The following is a 25,137-nucleotide window of genomic DNA, read 5'->3' on the forward strand; positions in this document are numbered from 1 at the left end:
CCATCTGTCTCATTACTTTCTTCTTAGCAACCAGTGATGTTGCTGACTGGGGGGCCCTCAGTGTGGACATTTCGGGGCTTCTGGCTCATATAACAAGCTATGTTGTACCTCATTCCATCTTCTTTTCAATATGTGGTCTTAGGGTTTAACCTTAAGTTGTTTTCTTTCTTGCAACATATGCTCTGGTCTTTTTTCCAGATACTCAAACATTGCCTTTTGGGTTGACAGAGTCCAGATTTTTCTCTACATCTACCCCCTGCAAAGAGCATTTTGGGAAAATGAGTTGCACTGGGTGTCCTGCTCTGATGATCTCAGTTGACTCTTGGTGGCAGGCACTCCGGGGGCTGCCTCCCTGGAGATTTGGGTTAGATAGTTAGCCACAAAGTCCTCAGGACTGTGCCTTTGAAATGTCTCATTTTTTCTTTGGAATGTTTCTCTTCTCTTCCCCTCTCTGTGTTGCCATAACCACCACGTTTTATCTAGACTCTACTTACCCATGCTTGGCTTTTTGGCATGAGCCTTACTAGCAAATCAGCCTCACTCCCTGCTTAGAAACTAAGAGGCTCCCTATTTTCTTACTACGAGGAGCACATATTCCTGCCTTGGCCTAATCTCCTTCCTCAGCTGATCCCACACTAGCCCTCCCAGGAGGTATCATATCTGTCTGTGCTCTTCCTCACAGACCCTCTGGTCCTCGCTGTCTCCAGAACATTTTCCCTGAAGCTTGCTTGCTGCCATATGTTATTTTACTTTAATTTAATATTTTATTTTATTTTATTCTATTCTATTCTATTGTATTCTATTCTATTTTATTTTGTGGAGTGAACTTTTTCTTCTCTGCTGCGTATTCACATTTTACTTAGCCTTCAGTCCTCTGTCCTCCAGGGAGCCTCCGTGGATGTTCCTGTGCTCACTCTCCTATGAACGTCTCTTGGGCTTCATGACTATCCCAATAACTCAGTGAATTTTGCACTGACTCCTATTACCCACTAATTGTTTTCAAATCTTGGTTTTCCAAATTAAAAAAATTTTTTAAATGATAATAATTTTATTACATATTTCTCCAGTGTGTTTAACGTGTTCCCAGCAGTCCTGGGACCATACTAATTCTCAATAAATAATCTTTGCTTGATTAATTCTGCACTTTCCAGCACTGATGACTGTGGTCAGTTCCACAAATGTAGCACTTGTTCCTTTCTTCCCAGTTACTCCAAGATATTTTTAACATCCTTAGGGGACTGTCTGTTTTGGCATTTAAGGGGCAGGATAAAGTGGTTTAGGCTACTCCCCTGGAAATCCTTTTTCGTAACACAGTCACTCATGTGAGCAGTGTTCTTTTGTTCCCTTTAAGTGCCACTGAAATGTCCCCCTTATCCTATTCCCTGTCTGCTAGGAGTGCTAAGACCTCTCATATGTAAGGATTTCCACTTAAGGTGTTACTTCATTCTTTCTCCACTGCCATTTCAGTCAAAACATGTACACTGAGTCTTAAAAATTTTTTCTCTCGGTCATTGTCATTATGCGTGGATTCATGCTAGCCGTGCAAATGTGCAAACGTTGTGAACCCCGAAACATAACCACAGCATTCTGGTACCACATGGGTTATTGTTGCTAAGGTAAGTGAGAATCTTGGTCCCAATACCCATCATACTAAATACAGCCCAAACTTCTATTTTCCTCAGGTCACTGGATTTTATTCTATTTTATAGAATTAGAGGTGAAAATTAATCAACTTGTAGGAGTACAAGTTGATTGTACTTCCTTCTTTTCTTAGAAGGAAGAGTGTCATTAATCTCTAAAGAACACTGGGTTTTGGTTTCCATATTACACAGCATGAATTCAGTCATGTATTTCCAACAGCCTCCTCAGATTTCTTTACTCTGTTCCAGTCTCACCCACACTTTCAGAGGTACATGTTTTGAGTAATTTTCTGCTGGAAGTAGAATTTTTCTTGGGTTAAAACTTCACATCTCAAATTCCATTTTGTTTCTCTCCAGGTTTCCTTCCATTTTTGTTTACTTTCTCCATTCTTCATCTTCCAGGTCATTAACAAAGATGCCCAACGATCAAAAAAGTCCTCAAATGAATTTACTGTTAATGTGTCACCCACCCAATTTCTCAAGAAAATTGCATGATGTATTTTCTCACCCATTTTGCATTTACCTTCAGTGAAGTTCTTTGGTTTTTGTTTTGTTTTGTTTTGTTTTTAAACAGAGTTTGAGCTGTTGACACAATAATTTCACACTAACTTACAGCACTGGACCATCCGATTTCATTTTATTGTCCAGGTTAAAGAATTTAGCTTCATGTTAATTTCTTAGGGATGGGTATTGCTTTTTATTCACCTGTAAAACAGCTAATCATTTCTGAAATATTCTCTGGAGATATACATGAGTGAGGTAAATGTATTTAAAGAGAGTTCCTTTTGTGACACCATCCGTAATATAGAATGTATCCCAAATCCCCAAAGTTGGTTAGGAGTGTCTTTTTTCTCCTTTATTATTCTTTTGCTAAATCCAGGACATTTGCATAGTCCCCGAAGCCTGATCTGTTTCATTATGCTTTTAGCTGCAAACTCTAGAATTTCCCCTCCTCTGACACTCACCACTTGATTTCTTCCATTTTAGGAGATTTGCTGTAGAGTTCAGATTTAGAAAGAATGTTTTTGGAAGAAAGGGAATTGCACCCATACCAATGGGGATAGAATTCCTTCCTTCTTAGGATATTTGTAACCTGGGATTAAACTTGATTAACAGCAAGTGTTCAAGTTGCAGTCTAAGTTTGCTAAGAAAATCCCAAATCTTGTCTGAATGGTGTGTAGGAAACGTAGGTATTAGCCAGAGATTTATGTTCAGAAATCAGAGTTTCTCTGTTGCAAAGTGGTCTCCTTTTAGCAGGGAGGAGAGAGGGAGCTGGTGTTGCTGCTGCAGCCTTCGTGGGTGACTGGAGAAACTGAACAGGGTTCAGGAGGTTGACGAGATGGGCTCCTTTGTTCCACAGGCAGGAGTCCTGCCCGCTGCCGAAGACCAATAATCTCGCATCCCTGAGCCTCTCCATCCAAGACTGGGTTTCAGTTGTCCAGTTGTTTGTTTTGGAAATGTCACACTAAATAACTGAAGAGAGGATGTTAGGGAAGGTCTCCTCGGGGAAGGCTACAAATTATTTGGGGACATAAACCTCATGCACATGGCCTCGGTGAAGAGGAAATCACTTCAGATAATATTTGCTTTTTCTACATTCCCTGAGGACAATAAAACAGAAACAGGAACACAAAGTAGGAAAAAAAATCTTATTGGTTCTCTGAGTCAGCCTTCTCTTTGGGTCATTTTGGTCAAACAAGGGAATAGGGACATTTGGTCCTGAGCTGATTCAGTGCCCTGGGACCCAGGAGTTAGACGGTTATATCCGGTGTGTGAGACCCACTCCCACGCCTCCAAGCCTGGACCAGTTCTTTCTCTGTGTTACCGGAGGGGCTGTCCTGCATCGACTGTGTCTCTGTTCCATGTTATCTGCTGCAACGTGAGGGTTTCTGGTGTAGCATGAGTTTGGAGACAGCTTTGTTGTCCTGTCTAAGGGAGAGAAAGGGTCAAAATCAAAGTACCTTTTGTCACAAAGGCACGATCTTGTCTGTGCACATGCTTGGGGCTCTCTCCCCCCTAATCTCTTTGAGTACTGCTCTCTAAGGGTTTTGGCACTGGTACAATAGCCACAAGAATCCATGAACCAGAGCCAAATCTTACATCACCAAGAAGATGAAACGCTCCTTATGCAAGGCCGCAGGTACAGAACTACTTGCTCAGGGGACAGAAGGGGGGCACCGGCTGCATCCTAGGCAGTGACCCTCCCAAGGACCTGCTGCCCCTCACTCAGAAGAGGAAATGTCTCCCAAGGAGTCCCTAAATTACTCAGAGCTCATCAAAGAAAGGACGGTACTTTCCTGCAGAGTTGCTTATTTTTCCTCCTAATTACCAAAGAATAAGGGTGTCTTTTCTGAAATGTTGATTTGGAGATTCTGAATTTAAATTTGTGCCTCATTTAGCTTGCAAAAGGGATTCTAAACAGCACAGCAGGAAGACCTTTGGATTCCAATATCCTCGACCTCGGAGAGGTGGGCAGGAGTCAGGGAATGCTGGCTTGCTGACATTTTCAAAGGAGTGGTTAAGATGGACAAAGACTGACAAATAACCATGGGAGGTGGAAGCCACTGTCTTGAAAATAAAGGACTTTAGCATGAAACGGTCCCTTAGCCATCCAGAGAGGGTCATGCTGGATGCAAGTGATTAATTATACTTTAAATCTCAGAGGAAGATTCCTCTAATGTTGTAGATGACAGAAATGAAGAATGAACCTTATCGTCTGATCTGAAATAGGGAGTCAGAAGTTGCTGAAGAGATGCATATGGCTGATAGGGCAGAAGAAACAAGAACAAGTTTAAAATAAACTCAGGAAAGGCTTATTGAAATAAAAAAAAAATTATTTTTTTGGTCTATAAGCAATAGAACACTAGTCTTTTTGTACTGTAATTGACACTTGTTTTAAAAAGAAAGAAAAGAGAACAGTATGGAGGTTCCTTAAAAAACTAAAAATAGAACTACCATATGATCCAGCAATCCCACTCCTGGGTGTATAGCCAGAGAAAACCATAATTCGAAAAGATACATGCACCCCAATGTTCATTGCAGCACTATTTACAATAGCCAGGTCATGGAAGTAACCTAAATGTCCATCAACAGAGGAATGGATAAAGAAGATGTGGTACATATATACAATGGACTATTACTCAACCATAAAAAAGAATGAAATAAAGCCATTTGCAGCAACATGAATGGACCTAGAGATTATCATACTAAGTGAAGTAAGTCAGAAAGAGAAAGACAAATATCACATGATATGACTTATATGTGAAATCTAAAAGAAAGATACATTACAAATGAACCTATTTACGAAGCAGAAACAGACTGACAGACTTTGAAAACAAATTTATGGTTGCCAAAGGGAAAAAGTGGGAGGGAGGGATAAACCGGAAGTTTGGGATTTACATATACACACTACTATACATAAAATAAGTAATTGACAAAGACCTACTGTATAGCACAGGGAACTATACTCAATATTCTGCAATAACCTATTTGGGAAAAGAATCTGAAAAAGAATGTATATATGTGTATGTATAAATGGATCACTTTGCTGTATACCTGAAACTAACATAATATTTTAAATCAACTATACTTTAATGTAAAATAAAAATTTTTTTAAATCTCAGAAAAAAATAAAAAGGAAGAAAATGACAATAAGACAAAGTATAAACCAGGTGTGCAGCCCTATGAGGAGCCGTGCCACCTGGGCAACCTCCGGTTCAGTCTTTCTATGCACAGGTATAGTTTGTGGATCTACCAATATGCTGGGTTAATCTGGGTTCTCTGAGCAGTAGATGCCAAGATGAGGTTAATGTGCAAAGATTTCTACAGGGGAAACACCTGTGTGAAAAAAAATGAGAAAGAGCCAGGAAGGGATGGAGAGCCATCAGACCACAACGGAACATTGACCCTGAGTGAAGGAGACAAGGAAGGAAGTTTGGATGGAAATGTGCAAGATTGCCATGCCGTTCAAGGAAGTTTCAGCAAGGCCACTGGGGAGTCCTTGAGCCAAAGCCAGGTTCCATGTCTGAAAGGAGTTCCGTGTCTCCCAGGTGTGCCCAGCTGTGCTCAGTTGTTGGCTGGGAGCAACCTATGGGAAACGTGACCTTCATGCAAACGTGATGATGGATTTCAGAGCATGCAGCTGGACCTCTGGGTCAGTTACACTTCCTGTAGCTGGAAGTTTGCACCATGAATTCCCATGGCCACAACAGTTACTCAATGGAGTATTCATAATAGCAGTGTGATCTTCTGTGGAATTGGAGGGAAACTTGAAGGTCATTGTTCAACCCTCGTGTTTTGCCCATGACTTGGCTTCATGCGGGTGGATGCCTTTCAGTATGAGGCATCATGGGAGGTGGATCTGATTTTCTTAGAAAGTTCCACTCTTCTGACTCTCATGTTCTCATTCTCATGTTCTTTCAACTGAGCCAATGACACTAACAAAGTTGTGGGCTAGATCACAATTCTTAAAAAAATAAAGTTTATATTTCTGATGATGAAATTGCACATTTTAGAAAATTTGGAAAATAAAGAGAAGTAATAAGAAGGAAACATATTACTCATAACTTGCCCAACCAAGCCCCCAAATTCTTCACCTTTTGGTGTTTTATTCCCTTACAGTTTTTTTCTATACATTTTTTTAATCTATTGAAGTTCATACTGTAGAAAATTTGTATCTTAGTTTTTTTCATGTGGCATCATGATACAGGCATTTCCCATGCTATAAAAATTTCATTAACTTAAATCACTCATTCATCTTTGATTCAGTTATCATGAACTACGTGAGAAAACAAAGGAAAATTTAAGAACATTTAGGTTGAGCATAACCTTTCAAAGAAAAGTTTCTGAAACTTATTGTTTCAGTGTGGGATATTTATCAGATGTGCAAAATTTACAGTAACCCTTCTAGTTCATTCCTTGGAATATCCTTTCTCTGGCTTTTAAGGAAAAAATTCAGACTGACTTTGTAAACTTCAGAATGCTATGTTTTGATGAGAAGGACATTTTTCCTGTTCTGTACTATTTTGAGGTATTTGCTCTGTGTATCCACCTATCCATGTTTTGGAATTTTTGCTTTATTTTGTTTCATTAGCTTTTTGAAAGTTGAAAATTGGTTTGCAGTTTTCAGATTAATTGACCTGGTGTAAGAGAATCCTTCCTAGTGAAGGAACCCTTCCTAGTAATTCTGTGAATTTCAGGAAAGGGTGAGCTCAAAGTGGTTAAAAGTGCAAGCTTTGGAATTAGAGGGATTTGGGTGTGGCCCTCATCTTGATCCTGGTCATGCAATTTTGGATAAATTCTTTAATCTCTGTGGGCTTCTGTTGAATGATCTATGAAATGGAAATAATAAAATATATCTCACTTGGTTTCTATAAAGATCACAAGGATGTAATGCAAGGAAAATCCTTCACACAGATCTTGTATGCAGATGAGTACTAAATAAAATCACCACTACTATCGTCTTAGGCTTTAGTTTGTTAATGTTTTATTTATTATTAATTTGTAATCTATTAATGATTTAACCAGAATGGCATGTCTCGTTCATGCAGTAAACCCAGACATTTCCTTTCCTTGTCAATGACATTGACCGAGTAGTTTTGCCAGGACCTACTTTCCACTTGATAGGCTCATCATCAATCAACTGGATATGGTTTATTACTGTAAATACACAAATTTTTAGAGTAAAACCCTGAGCATTCAGCCTCTGACTTATCAATACCTGAATTATTAAGTATTGACCAGTGTCTCCTGTAACCAGGGAGCATTTGTTTATAGCTTTGTGTATAAAATAATGTGCCTCAATCTCAAAGTTGGATTACCAGTACAGGTAATAGCAGAAGCTCTAGTTTAACCCACTTCTGGGCTCTAACTCACTTCTTTTCACATGTGTAGGAATCCTTTGTGTTCACCAGACTCTGGTGATAGAGTGAGAGGTCCTGTCCCATCCAGTTCTACCTCGGTGTTAGGAGGGCTTGGCCTCTGGGCAGAAGCTGGCCTTAGCCTGTGAGGTTAAAGCATAGTAGCTGGGGTGCACTGCTCCAGTAGCTAGAGTGGCATCTTGTCCCGGCTGTAGTGAGGTGGGTGGCATTCCTTATTGATACATTCAGTGAAAAGTACTTCCATTCAAACTGGCAGAGCTCCATGGCTATACTCGTCTGTTGCTTCATTCATGACTTCCATGTGGCATGAGGTTGGTGCCACAGCTCAAGTGCAGTTGGTAGGTCCTGCCTCTCCTTTTGGTTAGCTGGACTATGTCTTATGGATGGTATTTAAAAAGAAAAAATCTCATGCAGATCTGAGAACATTTTTCAGGTGCAAAGAATATATTTATATTGATTGCATACAAAATTCTTGGGTCATAACTTTTCTCCACTCAAAACCCAAAAGACTATGCGTCTTTGTCATCTGGTATTGAATGCTGCAGAGTCATTGAAGACCACACTTGTTTTTATTCCATTTTCAATAAATATTTTTCCTGCCTGGGTGCTTATAAGAATTTTTTCTTAATTCACTGGGCTAGAGATTTCAATAATTTCCTCCAATCCCATAACCCCTTCATAAAGAACTTAGTCCAGATGGAACAGCTCTAATTATGATATGACCCTGTTCTTTGGGGTACAGCTAATTGGGCCACGGGTGACAACTCTCCAAAGCTGGAGTGGTTATAGCTTGACTGTCAATGGTATTGTTGTTTGGCTCACTTGACTATCAGTAATCTTATCCAGAAATTTGGAAGTGGGGAGCAGAGACCGAGTTTGTTACCTGTAGGCAATTAAACTCAAAGAAAATGCAGACTCCAGTTCTGATGTTTCATTTGAAGGAAGCCATTATGAGCCATGGATAAGCAAATAAATAAGCAGAGAAGTCAGTTTGTAGAGAAATTTGGATGAAGCAGTCATGGAGTAAAAGTGAGATGGGGCTGGAGGGGGAGAGCTGAAGGAGAGGGGGAAAGAACGATAGTTATTTTTTCCCATTAAGCCCAGCTCTACTTCCATTGGTTGACTTCTATGAGATTCTCCTGCATCCTCCCCACAGCTACGCGGTTAACCTATTTGTAGAGGTTATTGTTCCTGTCAAAGCATTGACTTGAGACATTCTCAGAATCCACTTTTTTTTCCCCAGAAGGATATCTAATTGTGGATTTGTTTTAAGTGATTTTGTTTGGAGCGTTCTTTTGATCCACAGGCTTGATTCTTTGCCCTAGCTCAGGGAAATGTGCTTAAGTTATTGCTTCTATCTCAAATATTACGGTTTCTTTCTCAAAAACTACTGTCATTCTTAGGTTGGAACACTGTCACATCCATCATTTATCTCTCTTTTCAACTTGACTCTGCATTCTATGTGATTAATTTTCTTCATTTACTATATTACTTTTTGAGATGTTCTTTCAGAAACAATTCCCTTTCTCTTGTTCTACTGACTTTCTGGGCTTCTTTTCCTTATTTTCTATTCTAGAACAATAGCTATAGAGAGTGAAGATTGCTCTTGGCTACGTTTACTGTCCACTCAAATGCTGGTTATGGTACATCCTGAGGTTTACAGCCAAAGGACTGCTTAATGTGTATAACTCCCAGCTCAGTTTCCAGGGTCGAGGAGACACCTATTCATTTATTAGTTTAGATAGATAGATAGATAGATAGATAGATAGGTAGATAGATAGATATAGGGAGAGAGAGAGAGGTAAGATTCACACAGCATAAACTTTTAAAGTATGCTTCAGGAACTTACGTGTCATCCTTGCACAGGGGCTTTAGTGGTTTTCTCTGTATTGTTCCAGTTTTGAACTGAGCATGGCACACACTTGCTGTGATTCTGATGAGCTGAGGTGAAGTTATTTCCTACTCTACTCACTGCCCCGTCCTCTGAAAAACTAACCCAGGGGAGACTGTGCACTGCAGCACCTTCCTTGCATTCACTGTGATCTGTAGGAGGACCACGTCTTCTCCCCACTTCCTGCCCCACTGTTTCTGGGAATTCTGTCTGATATCTGAATGGACAGGAAGATTGGGAGGCTATAAGTTAGGGAGAAAATAGGTAGGAATAAAGGGGGAAGGGAGAATTTATGGCAGCTCACTGCCCCCAAAGCAGAATCTACATGTGTAAGAAATGATTGTTCCAGATGTTACAGACCCTGAGTCTCTGAGTCCAGAGGCAGATAGAATGAGTTCAAGCTCTTTTCTCCTGGCAGGTCTAGATGACTCTCTATCTGTAGCACACGTGAGCAGCTGATTGTTTTTCTTCATTCAGTTCTGAATGACTTAAAGTTAGTGTAAATTACTCCCAGGTTTTGGCATTTGGCTGTTGTCTGTCTTGGTTTTTCTTTTTTTTCCTTTTCTTTTCTCTTCTCTCCCTTTCTTTCTTTCTTTCTCTCTTTCAGTTTTCTTTTAGAGGCAGTTTGGGAGGGAATATCGCTTGACTTTCATTGGTATTGTTGTTTGGTTCATTCACTAAAAATTATTCATTCAACACTAGATATGGCAGATACTTGCTGGATTTTAGAGATACAAAGATATAAAGATGAATAATCTTTGCCTGCAAAATCAGAGTCTGATGGGGAAATGTATATAAAAACAGATGATTATAAAACCAAATAGAAATAGAGCATTAGGTATATATGCAAGATGTGCAAGTTGCAGAGTCTGTAGGGCCTGCAAAGCCTAAAATATTTATATTTGGACCTTTACAGAGAAAATCTTTGGACTCCTGGCCTAGTTTACAAGGAACTGCAAAGAGCTCAGAGTTTCCAGAGCAAGAAGCCTGTGAGCCCAGGCTGGAGAGTGAGGCCGGGACCAGATGGCCAGGCCATGCTTGTCAAGGTAAGGAGCCCCTGAGTGATTCAAAGCAACCTGCCCAGATAAGGAGCCAGAATGTGAGACTAGTTCCTTGGTGTGTACTCATCACTTCTGAGGAATCTTCCAGCATTAGGTACCAACCGGACAATTCAGAAACACTTGACTATAATCCTCTTGGGGCACTGCTGTAGGACACACAGAAAGGCATCTTGGGGGCAGGAAGTGTTCTTCTCTGAAGCTCCCTTCCTACCAGCTCCAGCAGTTCCAGCCAGGCCGGGTGCCCCATCCCACTGTGCATGGCTCCCAGGGGTGCAGGCCTGCTGCTTCCTCTCAGGTGAACCCAAGGCCGTCAGCCTCTCTCAGCACAGGGAGCTTTATTTTTTATTTTTTTATAAATTTATTTATTTATTTTTGGCTGCGTTGGGTCTTCGTTGTGGTGCGCGGGCTTCTCATCGCGGTGGCTTCTCTCATTGTGTAGCGTGGCCTCTAGGCGCGTGGGCTCAGTAGTTGTGGCATGCGGGCTCAGTAGTTGTGGCTCGCGGGCTCTAGGGCACAGGCTCAGTAGTTGTGGCGCATGGGCTTAGCTGCTCCGTGGCACGTGGGATCTTCCTGGACCAGGGCTCAAACCCGTGTCCCCTGCATTGGCAGGCGGCTTCTTAACCACTCTGCCACCAGGGAAGCCCAGCACGGGAAGCTTTAGAGAGTGAGAAGGTGAGCTGGTCATTCTTCCCGGATGAGGGCTCCTGACCCTTGAGGCAAGAGAGGGCCCAGCCTTTGCAGCCTCTGCAGAAGAGAGAAGGGCTGGTGTTCAGAATTTGGGTAAAAATGCCTCTTAGGTCAAGAGGGTCTGGGGGTAGCAGGTGAGATTCGAGGTGAGCCTGGGGCTGTTGGGCAAAGGATGGAAGGTGAGGCTCTTGTGCACCTTTTAGATAGTGTCTTTGCCTACATCCTGCCCCCAGCTTTGCTCCCTCTTAAAAGCCTGTGACTGTGAGCGGTAACTGGTCCGTGGGCGCTGGGACAGCAAAGCCAGTGGCTGATGTTGGCAGGTAGGAGTGCAGTGTGCAAAGAGAACCAGGGCTCAGAGGACCCCGTCCAGCCACCGAGGGTCCGAGCTCTCACCCACCCCTTCCGGTCCTTTCACCCTCCTCACCACACTAAACAGAAAATAGGATATGTGATGACCTGTGTTAAAAGGCTTGAGGAAAGGATGAGGCCCAGTGAAACTGGAGCCAAGGGATCATTCCCTTCTCACCGCAGCTGGTCAGCAGACATGGGGGAACAAAGTCTCCTTGCGGACCGCATTGTCTCCTGGAGTGAGTTAATGAAATGGCACCGTGGAAGTCAGCTCCGCTGACGCCCAGCCAGGACCAGAAGCTCAGCTGGAGTTTCTAACTGAGCCTGAGAAACACCAGGTGTAAGATTTTGGTCATTGCTGGTAGATATCCCACCTCCACAGAAAGATGCCCTAACCTCTCTGGAGAGTGTTTGAAATAATTGCAAATAGAATAAAAAAAGTAAACGGCGGGGTTTGGACAATGCCTCTCCCGTTACTGTGAGACACTAAGAACGTAGATGAGAGCTATCTGCCTGGTTATTAAACTTATTATAAAAAGTGACCTCACAGACTGAAGAATCCCAAAGTCTCGATAACTATTAACTCTTTATTCCAAATGACTGGCATGTTTCTAACTGAGAGGAGACTGAAAAAGCATTCACTGCCTTGGAAAATTCAATCAGAGTTAAAAATTAAGCCCAGAAGAGGCTTTCAGCAACAATGGAAATTATGTTTCTAAGTTGTGTTTACTATGGAGAATACTGCTTGGGTTAAATGCCAATTAGGCTACTGTCCAAGTGGTACATGAACCAGTCACGTTATCTAGACATTGCTTTGGTTTCTTGTCAAGTCACAGAAAATCTATGATGTGATTTTTCTTGCTTTAATAAAACGGAAAGAGGATCAATGGATTAGTATTTAAGCTACACCGATAACTTGCATTAATGTTGCAGTAGTGTTGATTTTTTACCCCAAAGAGTTGGATCAAATAGCTTCTGCCTGTATGGTTTTCATTACTTAAGACTAACAGGAGAATAAAGTCGCTTCTGAACAGTAAGGCCAGATCTGAGAACAAAATATCCTTAGCTATTTAAAATCATCATCATCATCTCTTCTACCTCTGTGTAAAGGGTGGTAGGGAAAGCAAGTTAAATACAAATTGGAAGTGTTCAGTACAGCATGCGAGGAGACATTGTAATATACTGCATGACCTTAGAATTGCATGTTCGTTTAGTTAAAAAATGTATTGTGCACACCTATCATGCGTCAGACACACAGCATGTGTGTTCCCCACTGGGTGAGGGATAAAATAGGGAACAAATCTAAGTTTCTGACCTGAAACTTACATGGAATGACACTAACAAAGAACTGATGTAAAATGAAATCTCACCAAGGCCACTATGAGCTGGTGGAGACGGCCTTGGGTGGGAAATTAAGAAACTTATGCTTTAAGTGTTACTGTACCACCACCATAGCTATGTGTCCTCAGAAAGTCACTGATACTTTCCTTCCTGCTGTTCTGTAACCTTCTGAAGGGCAGAGCCAGCCAGCATTGATTGCCTGAGTCTCCTAAACTGTCTAACAGATTCCTGAGTCTTTTAACAGATGTTCCATAAATATTTGTTAAATGAACAGACCTCATATTCTCTTACAGTTCTAGCATTCTGTTCAATGATTATGGTATTACAGATGACTTTTGTCCCTGAGAGTCAAGCTTTATGTCTCTTGTGTGCCCATTTTTAGACAAATCCCTCCAAGAAGGGATGCAGAGAGATGTCTTCCTTCCCCCATCCACACACACGCTCAAGTAGCCAAAGAATCATCCACCGTGGCCCAGACACTCCTTGACCTGGCGTCCTGTTCCCCTGGCTCTTCTGTTTGAGCCTCTGTCCAAGACGACCTTGGGTAAAGGTGGTCATCCAGCACCTTGACTTACTGGTCCACTGACAAGGGTCATCCAGCACCCCTCTGCTTGGCACTCTGATACCAGTAGCCCAGGTTACCTCCCCGAGACAAAGGGCCCCTGGAGACCATGAGTGAGTCCACTGCAAAGTTAAAATCCCATATTAGAAGTTATAAAAAAGGATTTTTCATGGATGGCAGTAAGCTGAAACAGGTAGGTGATGGGTAGTCCTGAGCCAAGGAAGGGATCCTCCTTACGTAGCAGCCGTTTCTCCTGCCCTTCTCCTGTACTGGCCCAGCTGACCCCCAGATCACAGGGTAGTGCGGTTTGCACATCACCCTATGTTCAAGGGCAAGCCTACTGGCTGAATAGATGAATGAATACATTCAGCCTCTGTCTCAGTCAGCTTGGGCTGCTGTAACAAATGATCACAGACTGAGTGGATTAAATGGCAAACTTTTCTTTCTCACAGTTCTGGAGGCTGAAGTTCAAGGTGCTGGCAGATCTGGTATTTGGTGAGGGCCCGATTTCTGGTTTATAGTCGGTTGATTTCTTGCTGTATCCTCACATGTCTGGGGGTGGGGAGAGAGAGAGAGACAGAGAGACAGAGACAGAGAGAGAGAGGGAAAGATAGAGAAAGGAAACAAGCTCCCTCGGTTTTTTAAAATTAATTTTTATTGGATTCTAGTTGCTTTACAATGTTGTGGTAGTTTCTGCTGTACAGCAGAGTAAATCAGTTATACGTATACATATATCCCCTCTTTTTCAGATTTCAAGCGCTCTCATTTTTTTTTAAAGGTACTAATTATATCATGAGGGCTCCATTCCCATATCTAATTATCTCCCAAAGCCTCCACTCCCTAATAACATCACATTAGGGGTTAGGATTTCAAGATACAAATTTTGGGGAGACACAAACATTCAGTTTACAAGCTACTCAGTCTCTTTTTCTGGGGTCCCTCCTTCCCTTTCTCACATTTTTCCGTGAACTGTTTATTAGTCATAACTATTGGGTTTGTAATCATCACCATATTAAGCTTTGGTGTGATTCATATTAAATTTTGATGTAATTTCAATGTCAGTATCTACATGTGTATTTAAAACCAAATGGAACTCAAATCTCTACCCAAACAAGGCAAGCATATTGCAATCTTCCCCTAAAGAAGTAAGTAAAAGGCACCTTTGGAACAACTGCAGAAACTTGAATAGGAAGTAGATATTATCAGATAATAGAAAATTATCAATAATTTCCTTGGGACGGTATATTGTGACTATGTAGGAAAATGGCTTTATTTTTAAGAGATGCATGATTATATATTTAGGGGTAATTTAGGGGTAAATTACATATCTGTAATTTACTTTCAAATGACTTGGCAATATTTATTATCTCCATCTGTATAGATAAAACAAATACGGCAAAATGTTAAAAATTTTGGATTCTACATGATAAGTCTATGTAGGATCGTCCTCCTATTCTTCCGTATGTCTGAGGATTTTCATAAAAAGCGTTGGAAAAAGTGATACAGCAGATGTTTATGATCTTGGGAATAACTGTGACCCCAAAGTACCGTCTGTTTCAGGCTTACCTCCCACCAAAACTGCACTTGAACCATGAGTGTTGGAGAATAATCTTCCCTCCAGGAAAGAGTTCCTCTGTCTTCTTTGGCAACCTCTTCTGTATTTTCATAATCTTTGCTGTCAAGAAGTTCTTCCTGATGTCTGTCACAAATGGTCTCCGTGAAATCACTGAGGCTCTTGGCTATTTTGGGATCTGCTGATTTCAGACCTTGGAGGTTTGGAGCAGGTACTAGATTTCTGCTTTTCTTCAGGATTCAAATTCCCATAGGCATTCTGGAATGGCTGGTGAGACAAGCGTCTTCCCAGTGTGGTCTGATATCTACCTGGAAACTCGGAAGGGAACAGGAGGCAGGGCTGTGACGCGGAGCCAGCAGTGCTGTCCCAGCCTCTCAGTCCATTCATTGCTCGGAAGGGAGGTCTTCCTTCCGTGACTGCCCAGCTGAAATAGCATCCCATCACTCTACCCCTGTTTTCTTGATCTCCTTTTTTTGAGGAGCATCGATAATTGCCTGACATTACATCTCACGTAGTCATTTACGGCTCTCCTCTAGGAGAAAGCACGCTCTAAGCAAGTGTGGTCTAGTCTACACCAGTGGTTCTCCAACTTGATGTGCGTCAGCGTCTGCTGGAGGGCTTGTTAAAACACAGAGATCTGGGGCCACGCCGAGAGCTTGCAGTTCAGTAGGTCTGAGGCAGAGCCTCGGTAAATTTGCATTTCTAACAAGTTCCCAGGTGATCCTGACGCTCCTGGTGCCAGCATCTCATCTTGAGAACCATGGGGCTGTTTTTCGCCGAGGTACCCCAGCACGTGGGATAGTAAATGCTCCGTGAGTACTTGTCGGATGAATGAACGAATGAATGAGTGAATGAGTGGAAGCTGGCTGGCTGATAGGATTAGTGGTCTTTGGAAATGGGAGAACTTTGAAAACCAAATAACTAGCAGCTGAGGAAACCATTGTGGTTCCCACGCTGAAGGCCTCTGACTTGGGGCCCGTGTCCAGGCACAGTTTGCTAAGAAGAACTTGGGCACACAGAATCATTGTCTTTTGTTTTTTAAATTAATTAATTTATTTCTGGCTGCGTTGGGTCTTCGTTGCTGCGCGCAGGCTTTCTCTAGTTGCAGCGAGTGGGGGCTACTCTTTGTTGCGGTGCTTGAGCTTCTCATTGCGGTGGCTTCTCTTGTTGCGGAGCACGGGCTCCAGGCGTGCGGGCTTCAGTAGTTGCAGCATGCGGGCTCAGTAGTTGTGGCTCACGGGCTTAGTTGCTCCACGGCATGTGAGATCTTCCCATGGGACCAGGGATCGAATCCATGTCCCCTGCATTGGCAGGCAGATTCTCAACCACTGTGCCAACAGGGAAGCCCCAAAATCATTGTTATAAGTCATTCTTCCAACCCTTGACAGGGAATTTAGTGATGTTTAGGAATATTTTAGGATTTTTGAGGATTACATCATAGAGGATAAATTCTATCTACTTCCCTTTAGTACCTTTATCAGAAAGAGACGGTGGAAGGAGACAATCCAGTGGTCTGAATTTGCAGGGCCTTTCTTCTTTTTTGGCTTTGGTGCCTTCCTAGACCGCTTTTCCTTTGTTAGGGATATTTCCTTCTAGTCAGTTTCATTCTAGAGGAAGTACCATTATAAGAGATACTTCCTTTGGAGTTGCAAGCTTAGGGCTACCTGGATGGCCACCAAGAGGCCACTCTCCAGTTGGATTTGATCTCTAGAATCTCACAGAGACAGAAGAGTTTAGCTAAGTGCCCCAAAGACTCTTCCTCAAGGTATATTTGACTGTTATTTTTCTACTGTTAGAAACGAAACATGCTGTCAGCCATGTAGAGAACCGGGTTGGTGAACTAAGTGCTAGAGAGTAAGAACAGAACAGTCTTAGGTAATAGAATTAGCACTGTGTTCTATTTGCATAAAATGATTGTTTCCCAGTGACACAGATGATCTCATCTCCCTTGGAGTTATTCTATAGTGGACAGTTTGGTGTTTAAGGAACTCTGGGCCAGTGGAGTACTTTTTGCTTCAAGATGTATGTTCGTCGCCAAGACTGTGTACACGTGCCCTACGGTGAAGATAAGCTCTAGTCTGAAAATGCATGTGTATACATATGCACACACACACACGCCAACTAAATACATAAGTTTGCACACAGGAACCCAGGCCGAAGAAGCAGGGCTGCCCTGGGTGTGCTCAGATGGTTGGGGGAGTGGCGGTCTGGTACATTTTCAAGGCTCTGTTTTGGTGTCAGATTGAGTGGAGATAGAGCATCCATTAATTTAGCAGCGCATCTGGGATCTTTAAAGCCAGAAAGAGCCATACAATTTATCAATCTTAATTTGCTCACGCTGCAGTTAGACAGAGGAGATCTCTGGGAAACTCTGACAGGACCCAGATGTTCCCCATGCGGCTGCTGTCACACTCACCAGCAGAGACGCCCAGCTCCACCCCTGACTTTCTCTCCCCTGAGCCGTCCCTTGCATTTGGCCTGCTGAGCTAATGCCTACACAATATTTAGTCACAGAAACACACCGAGTCGGTTAGGTATCCTGTGGGCGACCCCTCCTTGCACTAGGAAACTACCCTATTGTCAGCTGTTGGCCCTGGGACCAGGGTGAAACTTTCAATCTAATAAACATTCGAGTTCTTAGCGGATTGAGAGGGAATTGGCCAACCCACATAGACAGGATATTCTCAGATCTCAGAAACGCTCTCCCACATCAGCCATGTTTGAAGGCCAGTGAAAGAGTATGATGATCACTTCATTATTTTAGGTTCCTCGAAGGTAGGAATTGAATCTTATACATCGTTTGTTTTCCTGCAGTTTCTCCTATAATGGCGTATATAGCTATGCTCAATTAATATTGTGCACAGCTGAATGGGACCACTGGACTTTCACCAACTTATCCATTTTCATATATTCATCTTCTCCTTTTAAATTTCTTCTTGAAAATGGGTTTTTTTGTTCCATAGGGTTAAAAACAACCAAACTTCTCTACACTTTAGGTTTTTGATTTTCTATGGACCCTATCCTGGACCAGGCTCCGGGCATATAGAAGGAGATAAGACAGATAACATTTTTGCCTCCACACACTTTAAAATCTGGTGGTTGAGGCAGAGAAGTAAGCAGCTCTTGCACACAGTGATAAACGCTCTAGGGCCAGGGGAGGGGAGGTACTGGGTTTGTGAAAGGGCATCACCCATTTTGTATCCTAGCCCAGGCATCAGGGTGGAGGAATCAATGCTGATTTTGATTCCTGAATCAGGAGAAGGAGTGAGCCAGGTAAAGATGAGGGGTGAATCTTAGCACACGGTTCACAAAGGAGCGGGGTGTGCTATTTTGTTGTCGCCGCAGTTGCTTTGATGGCAGGGAGAGAGGGAATAATTTCCCTGCACTTTTGCTGTAGGGACCCTGCTCATGGAACGAACAGGTGACTTGTCTTCTGCGACATACAGGGGCAAGACTTTTGGCATTTGCACTGTTCTTTGAATTTAGCCATTATCTTTCAGAAGGCCTCAGTAAAAAAGTAAATACTCCCAGGGAGAGGTAATTAAAAAGTCATTACCCATTAGCAACTTTAGGTGAAATAAATCCTCTCTTCATGTTTTCTCATCAGCTCTCTGGGCTCTGAGGAAACGAGCAACAAGGCTGTTGAATTTTCAAGGGAGGAGGTGGGGTGCAGAAGAAGGAGGGAAAACCAGAGATGGGAAGGTCTTGAGGTTCCCAGTTGGGTTTGGGGACATTATTTCCAGCTGGGGTTACTAGGTCTTACTTTTACTCCACTCAGAAGGTCCCAGGACCAAGTAAGTTGGGAAAACACATACATAAAGAGTGCGAAAGTTTCTTTATAGTAGGACTTTTCAGGGCCTCCATGATGTCAAGACGCACCGTGATTCTCTGAGAGATGTTATAACGTTAAACATTTCACAGATGTATTTGACCGTGGCACCGCCTTGGTGGAAAATTTTCTGGTGTTAGTGTTCCAGGCAACACACTTTGGGAAATTCTGATTTGGAGGATGGAGTCACCAGTGAAAGGAAAAGCAGCTCCAGGAGGGACCCCATTGTGTCATTGTGATGACCAAAGCATGACATGGTGGAGCGTGTTGGACTGATTCCTTTTTACGAAGGATCAGCTTTATTTCTTGCATGAATATCTGTTTATGCCTCACCTATGGAATATTTTAGTCCTGTAAACAATCCTCCATTCATTTGTTCATTCATTCACTTATCTATAATTTTTTTTTTGAGATTAAAGTTTTGCACTGTGCTCTCCAAAATGAGGCAGCCTCATAGGGTGTCTTTGCTTGTTCACTTGCTTTCCAGCAAAATGAGCAAACTTTGTCTATAAATGTCCCATGCAATCCATCTTGTCCCCTTGACCTCTTTTATCTTGTGTCGTTTATCAGTTCATCTTGGAAACACACACTTTCACCAAGTTGACCATGACTATTTATATACATTTGGAAGACATTCCATTGGAAATTACTCTGCAAATCTTCTGTTCAGTAAAGCAAGGAAGTGGTAATAGGACCCTCCTGTTTCATCACTGTGTGTGTTTTCCTTAAGATAGTTTCCTGCGGTGTTATCAGCCAGTTAACGATTAAGAAAATCTCCTGCAGGCATTCCAAAACTGCCTTCCAACTCTTTCGGTTTCTTCTGGAGCAAGAAAGAAGCTCTTTCTTTGCTAAAAGCTGAGAAGGCAAAATCTAGGAGAGGAAAGAGGGGGAGAGCTATTTGTTTTCTTGATTTCAACTATTTAAATGTCTACCATGCAGAAGAGATTCTGCTGTGCTCTGCAAAAACTGTGGAAGGGGGCAGATGATGTGGCCATGTGGCCCTTGCCATCAGGAGGCTGATAAGAGAGGAGAAAGAGAAACGTGCATCATTGATTAACTATCGGGCAGATAAAGGCAAATAGGAGAGAACAACAAAATGCCCCAAGATTCACACTCTGAGTGGGGTGAAGGGAGAGTTTTCTGTGATGATTTCATGAGAAAGGAGGTAGCCTTGGAGACAGGCTTTGAGGGACGGTTGGGATTTCACCTTGAAGACAGTCAGGGATGATGTTTCGTGGGGAGGGGAGAATGAGAGCACAGGTGTGAACATAAGGTGTGTTCAAGATGCAATAGGCAAGGGCTTCCGTGGTGGCGCAGTGGTTAAGAATCTGCATGCCAATGCAGGGGACACGGGTTCGAGCCCAGGTCTGGGAAGATCACACATGCCGCGGGGCAACTAAGCGTGTGCACCACAACCACTGAGCCTGCGCTCTAGGGCCTGCGAGCCACAACTACTGAAAACTACTGAAGCCCGCGCACCTAGAGACCGTGCACCGCAACCAAGAGTAGCCCCCGTTCACCGCAACTAGAGAAAGCCCGCACACAGCAATGAAGACCCAATGCAAGTGAATTTATTTAAAAAAAAAGACGCAATAGGCAATTGTCTGGATGTTTGCACTCATTCACCTGTATTGTCAGGTAGAAATCAGGAGTCATTCTTGACTCCTGCTTTGCCTGTCCCCACCTTTCACTCGACTGGTCCCCAGTTGTGGATTTTATCTCCTGAGTGTCTTCTAACACCCCACCCCCATTCCCACCCCATTTTTCCCAGCAATGGAGCCCTGTTTGATTTCTCTTTTTCCTCCTGGGCTGCCTCCCATCTCTCTCCAGAGCAAACTTCCCGAAGGGCAGACCTAACTTTTCGCCCGCCTTCCACAGTGGCCCAGGGCCATCGAGATAGAGTCCAAATTCCTGACCGTGGTCTGGGCTCCAAGGTCAGAAAAACGTGGGCTCAAATTCTTGCTCTGTCTTTACGACTTATGTGACCAGCTGTGTTCACCCGTGCTGTGTAACCAAACCTCAGTTTCCTCATCCAGAAAGCGGGCACTATTAGCAGCCATCCTTCGTATTCTTGTTGCAGTTGCCCCTCCTACTCTTTCCCTTCCTGGTTCCCACCTGCATCCTGAGCCTGGCTTCCAGGCATGCTGTGTCCCCAACCACACAGTGTTCTCACTCGACCTTACCTGTGTCCTCCCGTCCTCTTTTGTTCACCCTTCCACCTGTCCTTCAAGACTTGCCTCCAGCCTGCCCTCCTCTTGGAAACTGCCTGAATCCTCCCTGGCCCCCAGGTCTATTCTGCATCCCTTTTCTGTGTTCCATCCCACCCAATACTTACCTTACAGGGCGTGTGCCTTCCTCTCCCCATTCCTGGCTGACTGTTTCTCAGGATAGATTTTCAAAAGTGGGATCACAGGTCAGATGATATTCGTATTTTGAATTTAGATAGATACCAAGGGCCTGATTGCGCTCGTGAAAGGAGTATCAATTTCCACTCCCATAAGCATTGGATAAAACGGTCTAATTTCCCTCAGCCTTGCTAACCCTGGGTAGAATCACTCTTTTTAGTCTTTGCCAATCTGATAGGTGACATTTGATATATCATTGTTGTTTAATAAGACTTTCTTTGATCTCTAACATTTCCTGGTAGCTGTAGTTCTACCTTTGTGAATTGCTTCTTTGTTTTTTGCCCATTCTTCTGGTGGAGAATTCCCCTTTCCCTTGTTGATTTGTAAAATGGCTTTCTATATTCACCTTTAAAAAGATGCATTGCAAGTATTTCCCCTCATTTGTTATATAAACTAACATCATGTCTTTTTTTTTTTACCACGGGGAAGTTTAAAACCTATCAAGCTTTTCCTTTGCAATTTCCGAGTTCTTTGCTTTTTTGTGTGTTTTTTGTTGTTGTTTTTTGTTTTTGTTTTGTTTTGGGGTTTTTTTGGGTACATAGAAAGACATCCCTCATGGTAGGATTATAAAAAATATAAAATAGGGATCAATCTTCATTTTTCCGCGAAACACGTGGTCTGTTGTTTCAACAGTATTGGATCTTTTCTCAATGAATTCCCAATTTAAGATATTTACATCATGTAACAAATTTGTGTGCATGCATGTGTGTGTTTGTGTGTGTGTGTTTAGTTCCTGGACTCTTCATCCTATTCCATTGGTCTATATCTCTGTTCTTATATGACATCTATACTCTTTCAGTTAATGTGGCCTGATAGTATATTTTGATATCTGGCAAGTCTACCTTCAACCAGCTTATTTTCTGTAATTTTCCTACGGCCTTGCCACCTTGGAATGAGGAAAGGAATCATAACCATCTTTAGTCCCAGAAGATGTTTGGGATGCCGGCAACCTGAGTAGATCCCATACCCTGGATCAGTGAGTTCTCTTAGAAATCCTCATGAATGGGGGCTGGCCTCAGATCTGAGGATGCCAGCAGAGCCTCTGGGTCTTCATTCTGGCCCGAACCTCTAGGAGGGCCTGTGCAAGTTTAGACTATTTCTGTAACATTGGTGGTTCCAGAAACTAGGTGTGCACCTTCTGGAGACTGACGATGGTGGTGGGTAAGGATAGAGGTGAAGGAGGGCCAGAAAAAGAATGATACGGTTTTGAACTCTGTTGTCATTCTGATTTATACTTAGTACCAATGTGATCTCTGCGAAAGGTTAACTTCCACATTCACAAAATTGGGACACTGAAGCAGATCTATTACTCTTAAAATAAGAATGTGGGAAGGGACAGACTGCAAACATGAACAATGGAAACTGGAACACTGTGTGAAATATTCATCTACGGAAGGAATGGGGTGTTGTTTATTCATACCGTGAAGTCCTTTTAATGTTTTTAGGGCCAAGAGGAGAGAGATTTTACCCCACTGCCTTATATGGATCCTGTTCTATCCTTTCCTGAAAGAGTGCGCTGGAATTCACCTTGCCTTCGTTCATGCATTTGTGTTTCTAGCCACCGAAACGTGCTGTCTTAATTCAACCCAGTCCTGCAAAATGCCATCTGCCAGAAACAGAGCAGGGAAAGCAGCAGGAAAAGTTTGTATTAAGCCCGCAGAGAAGCTCTACTGTAGAACGGTTATAGATGAGGAAGGGAAAGGGTTACACAGGTCAAATTCCACTGAAGCAAGACGGGTTAAATCTTTTGTGGTCTGCACTCTCCCCGTGATCAGTGATTTTCCTTTAAGTAGGTTATCACCTTGGGGTGTAAAAATCTTTTGTTATCTTGCATTTTTGTGGTGACTAGATTTCACCTATAAATAGGAATTGCATGAATATGTTCTGGAAATGAGGAGCACATCAGCCCTAAACTCGGCCTTCAGAGGTGACTTGTCAGATTATGGACGGAATATGGTTTCTCTTTCGTTAGAAAACGACACATTTTGTAGATGTGGTGTCATCAGGAAATGTACAATGCGTGAGATTTCAAAATGCTGCTCCAGTGTCAGGATGTCTTCAAGCATCTTATTTCTGCTCTGAGTTTGCAAAATGAAACCCAGATTTTCCTTCTAGAGACACAGACGAACTATTCCCATGCATAAAAATTACTACTTCATTAACTCTTAATTGTGTTTTATTATTTTCCCTTGTCTGCATTCTTGAATCCAGTCAGCCCTCAGAGACCAAAAAAAGAAAAAGAAAAAAAAAGATACTTGCAGTTTAATGCTTCTAGTATAGGAAAATATTTTGCTTGACAATCAATGGCCCAAAAACCATTCTTCCCAAATTGCAATGCAACTGAATATGCAATGAAGGCATCAATGTATATCTGGGGTTTGCTTGTTTGGTTTTGTTTTGATTTTTGACTGGCAGCTTGTTTTTATTAATTATCTCCGGAATTAAGGGTACCCCCTTCACGGTGACCACAAGACATTGCTGAGGGTTTAGACCTGCCAGACACAGAAATGGGCTCTGGTGGCCCACAGGCAAAGGCAGAGTTCCTGACCTAAGTGGGTAGATGGAGAGATAACACAGAATGACCATCTGGGATGTTGTGAGAAAACACAGGATTAGGGATGGGGATGAGGTATCACTAAAGGCTTTCAAGAGGTGGTGATGTCTGAGCTGACTCGACAGAGAAGTGGGATTGGGCCAAGCGAAGGAGGGGCTGAGAAAGGGGCTCCAGGCAGGGGGAATAGCATGGCAAAATCAGGGAAGCACGGTGAGTAATCCAGAGTGGGGAGAGAGTTGGGCACTTGTGGGAAGTGGGATGGGCGGCAGGAAAATGGGCAGTGCTGGTGTCGTGAAGGACCTCATGTACCATCATCTTGAGGATGAATCAGAGCCTCTGAGAAGTGGGCAATGAAGTTGGGGTGATGGGCACGAGACACACGATCAGACTGATACCTCGGAACGAGCAGTTTGGCAAAAGTGTGGAAGAAGGAAGAGCAAAGAGAGATTGAAGCCGGTGAAGGTGATTAGCAAGTTGTGGTAGTGATGAGTGTGAAAACTAAAGCAGGCCTGGAGTAGACAGTGACATGAGGACGGAGGGGATGCTTCTGATTTAACAGACATCTTTGTTGGTCGGGATGGAGAGAGAGAGGAGTCTAGAATGATTTCTTGGTTGTTCGGGCAGCTGGGAGCATAATTGCCGGCTGAGAGAGAGAAGGGGATGTAGGGGAGAGTGGGTCTGCACTGGATGCGTGGGGTCTAAGTGGAAACAGCTTTTTTTGTATTCGTGTCTGTAGCTCAGGAATGAATGCCGACCTAAAGACATCCTCCCTCCCTCCAGCCCCCAGTAACCACTACTCCATTTTCTACCTCTATGGATTTGACTACTCCGGATATTTCATATTAGTGGAATCGTACAGTATTTGTCCTTTTGTGACGTGGCACGTATCAGAATTTCCTTCCTTTTTAAGGCAGAATAGTATTTCATTGTATGGATATAACACTGTGTTTCTCCATCCTTTTGGTGATGGACATTTGGGTTTTCACCTTTTGGCGGTTGTGAATACTGCTGCTACGAACATTCGTGTGCAAGTATCTGTTTGATTCCCTGCTTTCAGTTCTTCTGGCTCTATGTTTAACTTTTTGTGGAACCACCATTCTGTTTTCCACAGTGACCATACCATTTTACATTCCAGTCAACAATGCATGAAGATTCCAATTTTTCCATATTCTCACCAATACTTATTTTCTGATTTTTGATTTGATAATAGTTTGGCAACTGTTCTTTTAACTTTTCTCTCTTTGCAGCTTCTGGCAGAGGCTGCTCTGTGTTCATTAAACTACGTTTTTCTTTTCCTTTTTCTTTGGGTACATAGGTAGATGACATTTCCAAGCATCCCTTTTTGTAAGCAGGGCTGACTTCTGGCC

General features: G+C 42.8%; 1 protein-coding gene and 1 long non-coding RNA gene across 5 annotated transcripts in view; both read left to right on the plus strand.

Annotated features, from left to right (window-relative positions):
* The window catches only part of LOC309656462, a 1,106,578-nt gene that overhangs the window by 143,649 nt on the left and 937,792 nt on the right, over positions 1-25,137 (plus strand). The window lies entirely within an intron of this gene.
* Positions 1-25,137, plus strand: part of LOC309656435 (uncharacterized protein) — a 199,890-nt gene that overhangs the window by 60,550 nt on the left and 114,203 nt on the right. For 3 of the 4 annotated variants that reach the window (XM_082452968.1, XM_082452967.1, XM_082452966.1), the window contains exon 2: positions 10,327-10,456. In XM_082452968.1, coding sequence (XP_082309094.1) covers positions 10,327-10,456 — 130 coding nt within the window. Of the gene's footprint in view, positions 1-27; positions 1,617-10,326; positions 10,457-25,137 lie in introns of all 4 variants that reach the window. The other variant, XR_014261332.1, reaches the window with a different exon arrangement.

This window comes from Balaenoptera physalus, assembly GCF_965194825.1.
Source record: "Balaenoptera physalus genome assembly, chromosome: 2".
Classification (NCBI taxonomy): Eukaryota; Metazoa; Chordata; class Mammalia; order Artiodactyla; family Balaenopteridae; genus Balaenoptera; species Balaenoptera physalus.